General features: G+C 38.7%; 1 protein-coding gene across 1 annotated transcript; it reads right to left on the bottom strand.

The window, feature by feature from the left end:
- Nucleotides 1-6,340: 6,340 nt before the first annotated feature.
- Nucleotides 6,341-8,298, bottom strand: LOC130994246 (uncharacterized). The gene is made up of 4 exons (XM_057919284.1): nt 7,123-8,298; nt 6,821-6,933; nt 6,647-6,746; nt 6,341-6,559 (listed from the first exon to the last, which is right to left on the bottom strand). The coding sequence occupies exons 1-4, from the start codon at nt 8,296-8,298 to the stop codon at nt 6,341-6,343; spliced, it is 1,608 nt and encodes a 535-aa protein (XP_057775267.1).
- Between the last annotated feature and the right edge of the window lie 417 nt (nt 8,299-8,715).

The raw sequence follows: 8,715 nt of genomic DNA, 5'->3' as shown, positions 1-8,715 counted from the left end.
ATAAAAATCCAAAACTGCGTTTCCATTTTATATATGTGGACCGGTTAAAAGACTTTGTGTAAGAATAAAAACAATAAGAGACATAGACATATCTGAAAGTAACGAACATAAAGCACATAATTCGTAACAATAATATTGTAACCTTTTGATAAAACAATATTAATGAAACCTCCAACCGCTCAAAGAATCCCATGTGCAAGCCACGTTGGGTGGACGTTTACACACGAACTCCTCAACCAGACTATTTACCTAGTCATTTAATTTCCATCCATGTCAACTTAACCTTTTGACAAAGGAAATTAATAGTTGGCACCTTAACTAGACCATATCATTATCAAGAAGGGACTCCTTTGGGAGTTGTACATTGTACTTGATATGATATCTAAGCAATGACCACATTTTAACCTTGAAAATTAAATTCTCGAAATTAGCATACTCACTCGGACCATGCCGCTTTCAATTTAATTTTCTTGGTTATCTTATTTAATTCCATTCTCCAAAGTACTTGTGAAAATTACACAAGTAAGCCACGTTGGGTGGACGTTTACTGCATAACTCCCACTACTTCAATGGTTTAAATATTTTTTATAGAAACCTCTTCTAACAAACTTATGAAAAACAAATATGAAGTAAGCCACGTTGGGTGGACGTTTACTCACATTGCTAATCACTTTGTCTAGAGACCGCATGTGGAGGTCTACATAATTTTAAGAATAAAAATTATTAAGTAATAACCACAATTTAACCTTGAAAATTAAATTCTCGAAATTGACATACTCACTCGGACCATGCCGCATTCAATTTAATTTCTTAGTTATCTTATTTAAAATCCATCCTCTAAAGTACTTATGGAAATCATACGAGTAAGCCACGAGGGGTGGACGTTTACCGCATAACTCCCACTACTTAAATGGATTTAAATATTTTTAATAGAAATCTCAACTTAACAAACTTGTGAAATCAAATATGAAGTAAGCCACGTTGTGTGGACGTTTACTCACATCGCCAATCACTTTGTCTAGAGACCGCTTGTGAAAATCTAAATAATTTTTAATCATCTATAAAATTATTAATACAACTTAGTCTTTTTCTTTCAAAAGGTTTTTGATCATGCTCAACACATAATCCTAAACATGCTCTTCTAGAACGCAACACGTAAAACATGCTCGCAGAATTCTAAAACATGCTTAAGAAAACGATAAACCTACTATCATGCTTGTCTAAGCGCAGTTAATAAAGCATATTAACAAGCAGAGACGAACAAAAGCAGGTAAGGAGCATAAGGGATTAACACCACGACATGCAACGAACAGAAATAAAGAATTAAAATTCTTCGTGACCCATTCGTGGAATCCCAACATCTACTCTATTACATTTAAAACAGAAAAGAAAAGCCCAAAAACGAAACTTGGCCCGAACAGCTTCATCAGGCCCGTCTTTGAAATTAGGGTTTGGGCCCCTTAGGGTTTGGAAAACTCGGCCACCTAGGGTTTGGGACCCCCCTAGGCGCCGCCGCCTCTCTTGGCAGCCCGCCCTCCGCCGCACAGCCGCCCCCAACGCTGCAGCAGCCCGCCGGCAGCGCACGGCGCTTCCAGCAGCAGCCCTCGGCGGCAGCCTCCTGTGCGAGCAGCAGCTGCCCGGCGCGGCAGCCCTCGCCTGGCTCGACCTCCGGTGCATCCAGCAACAGCAGCGGACGGAGACAGCAGCTCCAGCATGCGGCAACAGCAGCGGCAGCGTGCCGCCCGACGGGCGTGCAGCGTGCAGAGCGCGCAGGCGCAGCCCCGGGCGCACACCGCCCCCACCGGCTGCTTCCCCGTTGCACGCCCTGCCCAGCCCGCCTCGCCTCGCCTTGCCTCACCTGGTAATCTCGGTGACAGCAGCACGTGGCAGCCCGGCAACCTGACCAGGCGCGCGCGGCGCACGGCGCACAAGCGCTCGTACGCGCGCTAACCTTGGCGCCGGCAGCCCGTGCCTCACCGTACCCGTCGTGTCCTCCTTACACCGCTCTTCGTCGTTGATTCGTCGTCATCTTCGTCTCGTTCCTCAGTTTTACAGATTTACAACGGAAAAACAAATATAATTTGAAATCCTAATCTAACCACGGATTTTCTCGTGGTGAAAAACAATTACAACGTCAAAACGACGTATCCCACGAATCAACGAACCACGAAGAACAACAGCAGTTAAAACAAACGCACATTATTAATCGTACATAAATTAATAATAGAGCCAAGAAATTAATCCTGGGGTCTGATACCAATTGAAGGAATATTAAACTGAATTAACGTTTCGCTTTGCCCGATGATCGTTTCTTGGTTATTATTAATTTATCATACAACGATTAATCCTAACATGCTCCTATGAATTTAACAGCTACACGTTGGAGTTCAGAAATACCAGAAGAATTCACAGATTCGTATCTGAACAGACTAGTCAGCTTCAAGCCTTCGTTTGAAGCCTCAAACGTCATCAAATCGTATTTCACCCAGAAATACGACTTCTTCGTCTTCGAGAGAGCTTGCCGTGGCCGCCTGATTCGTCTGAATCGGAGTTCTGTGGAGGAAGTTATGGCCGTTTTACGGAGACTGCCAGAACTTGGTTTCCTGCGAAAATCTAACTCCAGCTCAGATCTTCTGAACTGTATCCCGCTCAGCTTTCACCGTTGGATGGACAACGATCTATGAAAGTCCCAAGAGAGAATGCTCCACACATTTTCCTGCGCCTCCCACAGCTCTCAAAACCCTAATTTTTATCAGTCTGTTTTCCTAAGAGCTGACAGCTGTATTTAATTAAAATTAAATACGTGTGGCGCCTAGAAATCTGTAATAGGCGTTCCTTCTCTTCTTCTAGGGCTAGGAGACTTTGGGCCAGTCCAAGGACCAGATACAAGGAATAAAGATGGGCCTCAAATAAATTAATTTATCTATGGTCAGCCCAGACCATAATTAATTTATAAATATCAGTTCATTCCACTAGAGAACCAATATTGACTTACCCCTTTATTGCTGGTGATGAGTCGGGGCTTGTATTTAGACTCATTAAATCTCCGTATTTAAAATATCCGACATCCATTAATTAATTAGAGCTCTGACAGCTTAAATTAATTAATCTCTTTATAAATCCTTAAGCAGTACCACTCAAACTTTATTATTACGCCTGAACTTAATCAACCTGCAGGGTTTAGCGCAATAAACCTTATTGAGCTCCTTAAGGGATGTCATTATCCTATACCGGATACGGGTACTAATACAGATAATCAAATATCATATATTAACCGCTATCACCCAAGATACAGAGTACTCGAGTTAGTATATAACTTTCACCCATAGTAAGTCAAAGTGATATACGAATTAACATATATATCTGAATACTTATTAGTATTAAGATCTTATGAGTCACCGAGATCTTGATTCTTCACTTATGTCAGATAGAAGAATACATCTCACTGTTGGTCCTATCAATACGTAATGACGTACCAGTATAGACAAGTAGCCAAGACAAACTACTTCCATCTATACTGCAGCCTAAACCAATAACTTGTCCTAGAGTTATTTCGGCTGTGATCATAATATATCTCTTAAGGTTATTCCAATTATATGGTCTTCTGTGATCTACAACACACCATATAATCTACTTATATAGAGATAAAGAACATACATATGCAATCATGAACACAATCAGATGGGAGATTAGATAGTGAACTTAGGAAACATTGTATACAAGCATAAAACATTCTTGCTTTCAGTATACAAATCCAACAATTTTCAATGTCGGTAAAAATTTTACCGAGTGATTATTCCCTCGGTAAAATTACTGAGTGATTTACCAAGGGATTCCGCCTCGGTAATGTGTCGTCGGGTGTGATGTCGGCTTATGTCTTAGTTTCACCGAGGGAAAATTCCCTCGATAATCACTCGGTAAATGCCCTCATTTTACCGAGAAGTATGTTTCTCTCGGTAATTTACGGCTATGTTTTTCAAATTTACCGAGTAAGGTTTGTCCTCAGTAATCCCTCGGTAAAGTATTATTTTTATATTTTTTCATTTTTGTTTTTTACGTACCTAGTTACGGCAACCTGTTTATCAATAAATCCAATCACAACATAATCTAAACATAATTTAAAATTCATTCGACATTATTCAATATCCAACAATATGTTTATATGTAAATAACATAATAACATAAAAAATACTAAATAAACTACGTCTAAGCGAAATATCATAATAATGTATCAAAATATACCAAATATACTACACGAAAGCTAAGAATCTCCTGAGCCACTACTCCTCGACTGCTGGGACCTCAAGAACTGCTGGAGCATCTCATTAGTTAAGTGACTCCTCCAATCGGACTCTCTGCTCACACTCCGCCTGAAGCTGCTGAAGTGTATGCTCGCGCTCTTCCTGAAGCTGCTGCTGTGTATGCTCCCGCTCCTCCTGAAGTTGCTGTTGTCTATGCTCGCGCTCCTCCTGAAGCTGCTGCTGCAACTCTTCAATTCGAGCATCAACCTGCTGTGAATGGAAAGTCTGTGATGTACCGCCCACGAGACTCCGTGCAGGGGTACCGGTGCCGAACATCCTCTTATTCTTATCGAGGCGACCTCCCATCACCTCATCCACATATATCTGACTCAAATCAGCACTCTCTCCTTGCTGCTCGGCAATCGCCTTCACTCTCGCCTAATTAGTAAAAATTAAAAGTCATATATATTGAAAAATTAATGAAAGGTATATTAAAACTCATATATATTTATTTTAATTATAAAAAAACTTACATCAACTTCTTGAGCCTTCTTGTAGCTTTACGTTCCATCTTTGTTCACGTGTAATGTCTTAAAGGAATCATACACGCACTTCTTGACAGGAATTCCCTCCTTCAAAGACTATTAAACAAAAATGTAAATCAATCATAATATATATACATACATATAATATAACATAAATAATAGTTTAATTATTAAGTGCTCACCATCTCATGAGCTCTCACAGCAACAGACTTTGAGCCACCCCGATGTTTGCTTATTCCAGTGCCAGGGCCATCTGGCTCAGACAATCTAGCCTTGCTTGCATGTTTAGACTTCTGGATGGCCTCAGGAGTGTCCCAATATGTGCATAATGCCTTCCATTGATCATCACATATGTAAGCCGGCTTCCCTTTATCATCGAGTTTCCTACATGCACTGACCTCATATAGAAAGTCAGGAAACCTGCTACCCGCCCTATTTTCCCAAAGCCGTCTCTCATCCCATGAGTAGTATTTATATTAAAACATATATTAGTCAAATTGAGCAATCATGCAATTTCTATTAAATGTGATGTCAAGTAGTGAATACATGCAAAAAAGTGCTTACCCGAAACTCCTTAAAATATAGATCCTTGACGTCGCCTGGAGTAGCCTTTCAATTGATACCTGTCGGGTTTAGAATCCTCCTAAAAGATTTGCCAATTACCCTAGAAAAGTACTTGTGCAATGCCAACCCCCTGTTAATTAGAATTACAAAGAAACAACAAAATTATTATCAACTTTAGATATATTAGCATTGAAAAAATTATAAAGTGACAAACCCTTCAGGCGTCCTCGAAAGAGGTATCCTTCCATCATTGTTTAAGAATGCATCAGATGTTGTTTGCTCTAAATCTACATCTGAAGTCGATGATGAACAGGGTGATGCTGCACGGGATGATGCTGCACGAGATGATGCCGCACTGCTAGAACCTCCACGACGGCCACGATGAGATCTAGTACTCATATCTGTTCATAAATTATCATATACACATTATAAGGTGATATTCGAAAGAAAAAAAACAACAATTAATCAAAACCGATATAAAATTATACATAAATAGACCTGTCACTCGTCATCGTCGTCATAATCACCACCATCATCATCATCAGAAAAGACTATGTCTTCATCAGTTTTCTTCAATCTCATCAATATCTATCATCCCACCTTCTGGATGAACTAGTGTGTTGTCATCATCTATTGGTGTCTCACTAACCATCATAGTCATAACCATTTCTTCCTCTTGAAAAGGTGGATCTAATGTTGATGTAGATGTTTGATATGGAACTTCTACAATAGATCTAGCCTTAACTTTACATACTTCCCACCAATCTATCTTATCTTTCTTTAGACTAAGATATGAACAATAGTACACCTGGATAGCTTGATTTGCTAAGACAAATGGTTCAAACTTCTTGTACCTAAGCTTGTGGTTTATAGAAACTAATTTGAAGGCCTTATGAACCGATGTCCCAGAAGGTAATGGGTCAAACCACTCACATTTGAATAATGTCGTTGTTTTTATTGCTAGGCCAGGATACTCTAACACACAAACTTCTAATAAGCGCCATAAAAGTCCAACTCATCAGTGTTATAAATCTCGCCTTTTATGCAAACTCTACTATTCATAGTGGCTCGATGTGCTCCATGAGCTATCGTGTGAAACCTGTATCCATTAACAATATATCCAGGATATGTTTTGATCTCTAATAAAGGCCCTTTGGCGAGATCCTGAATATATTTGTTCACGATGTTGTTGGTAGATTGACGATTGACCTACAATGACAATTAAAGAAATCAAACACAAACACAAACAATCTTTCGCCTCATCGATTAATTAATACTAATTTAGATATTTCTTACATATCTTTTGAACCAATCAACAAAATCCTCATCGATTTTGGTGCCTAAATTTGATGCCGATATAAATGGATTTCCTGCTACCATTTCATCTTCAAACAATCTTAAAAAAAATATATACATGTTAGATATATGTATATTAATGAATTATTTGTATTGAAAATAATATGTACTCACTTCAAATATATATCGGTGACCTCGTGACAGTTGAGCAGAATATATATCTGTGCAGCCTTGTACTCTTTAGCATCCAGATATCTTTTTGACATTTTTCCAAGAGGGGATCCTGTCTGTTTGAATATGGAAAGCACATCCGGATCATCATTGACTCTTATATTATTTTGACCTATGCAGTTACGAGGCATGTTCCTCATTTTTGTACTCACATGGTCCTCAAATTAGTAGGAACAAAATATAGATACTTCTTCCACTAAGTATGCATTGCAGATGGATCCTTCAACTCTTGCTTTGTTTCTTACATGATTTTTCAATTTTCTTAAGTATCTCTCAAATGGATACATCCATCGATATTGAACGGGACCTGCAAGGCGTGCTTCATTAGGCAAATGAACCGGTAGATGCTTCATCGAGTCGAAGAAACTAGGTGGAAAGATGCGCTCGAGATTACACAAAATTATTGGACTGTTATCATTGAGCCTGCACATATCGTCTATTTGTATTGTCCGAGAAGTCAAGTCCTTAAAAAATAGACATAACTCTGTGATCGCCTTCCAAACATTTTGTGGAATAAGTTCACGAAATGCCACAGGCAGGATGCGTTGCATGAAAACATGGCAGTCGTGACTTTTCATCCCATACATCTTTAGCTTACTCATATCCACACATCTACTCATATTGGACATATACCCGTATGGAAATCTAAGATTTTTTACCCATTCACATAACACCTTTTTCTCATTCTTGTCAAGTGTATATGAAGCTTTTGGATACTTTCCTGAAGACTCATTACGATTCAGTTCCGGTCTTGTGCAATACAAGTTCAACTCCTCTCTAGACTTAATTGTATCTTTGGTCTTCCCTAGAACATTAAGCACAATGTTGAAAACATTGTCAAACACATTCTTTTCAATATGCATAACATCTAAATTATACCGAATCAACAAATCTTTCCAATATGGAAGATCCCAAAATATTCTCATCTTTTTCCACCCAGTTCCAGAACGGTTGGAGGCATTCTTGTTTGTATCATCGTAGTCCTCAGTCACTTTAATCAAACCCAATGCTTGTATTTGATTGAATATATCTTCTCCTGACCTTGCTACCGGTGGACCGACTGTAATCGTCTTATTCCTCCTGAATGCTTTCTTGTTTCTTCGAAATGCATGATTAGCAGGTAAAAACTTTCGATGGTTGTCACCACTCTTCTCTAGAGTGAATGCATCAGTGTTTTCCATGCAATGTGGACAAGCCAATCTTCCAGCAGTACTCCACCCAGACAACATAGAGTACGCTGAAAAATCACTAATAGTCCATATCAAAACTGCTCGCATGTGAAAATTTTGCTTCAGTGAAATGTCATATGTAGGCACACCTACCTCCCACAAGTGTTTTAGTTCTGCTATTAGTGGCTGCAAAAACACATCCAACTTCTCTTTTGGATTGCGTGGACCAGGCACTAAAACTGTGAGGAACATAAATTGTTCTTTCATACATATATTTAAAGTGTCGACACTTTTAATATATGTAAATAACAATATTTTTATGTCATTATTTAACTTTATAAATGATACTTGTAATACATATAAATAACACTAGAAAAATCAGTGATTAAAATAAATATTGAACAAATATAAAAATAACAGTAAAAAAAAAAAAACAATTTGGTGATTTAAAGCAAATATTGAACACCATTCATTACAGTAAAAGAATATTTATTACAGCAAATATTCGAATAAAAAATTCGCACTTGAATTCAAAAATTTGGTCGCGGGGATTTGATCCCTTATCCTCGGCATTGCACAAGAAACACACAACCAAATGAGTTAGCGGCTCAGCTTAATTTTACTTCATTCACACAGGAGAGCTCACGGCAGATTCCTCCTTATATCAAT

This window comes from Salvia miltiorrhiza, chromosome 7, assembly GCF_028751815.1.
Source record: "Salvia miltiorrhiza cultivar Shanhuang (shh) chromosome 7, IMPLAD_Smil_shh, whole genome shotgun sequence".
Classification (NCBI taxonomy): Eukaryota; Viridiplantae; Streptophyta; class Magnoliopsida; order Lamiales; family Lamiaceae; genus Salvia; species Salvia miltiorrhiza.
This window is presented reverse-complemented; position numbering and strand designations above follow the sequence as displayed.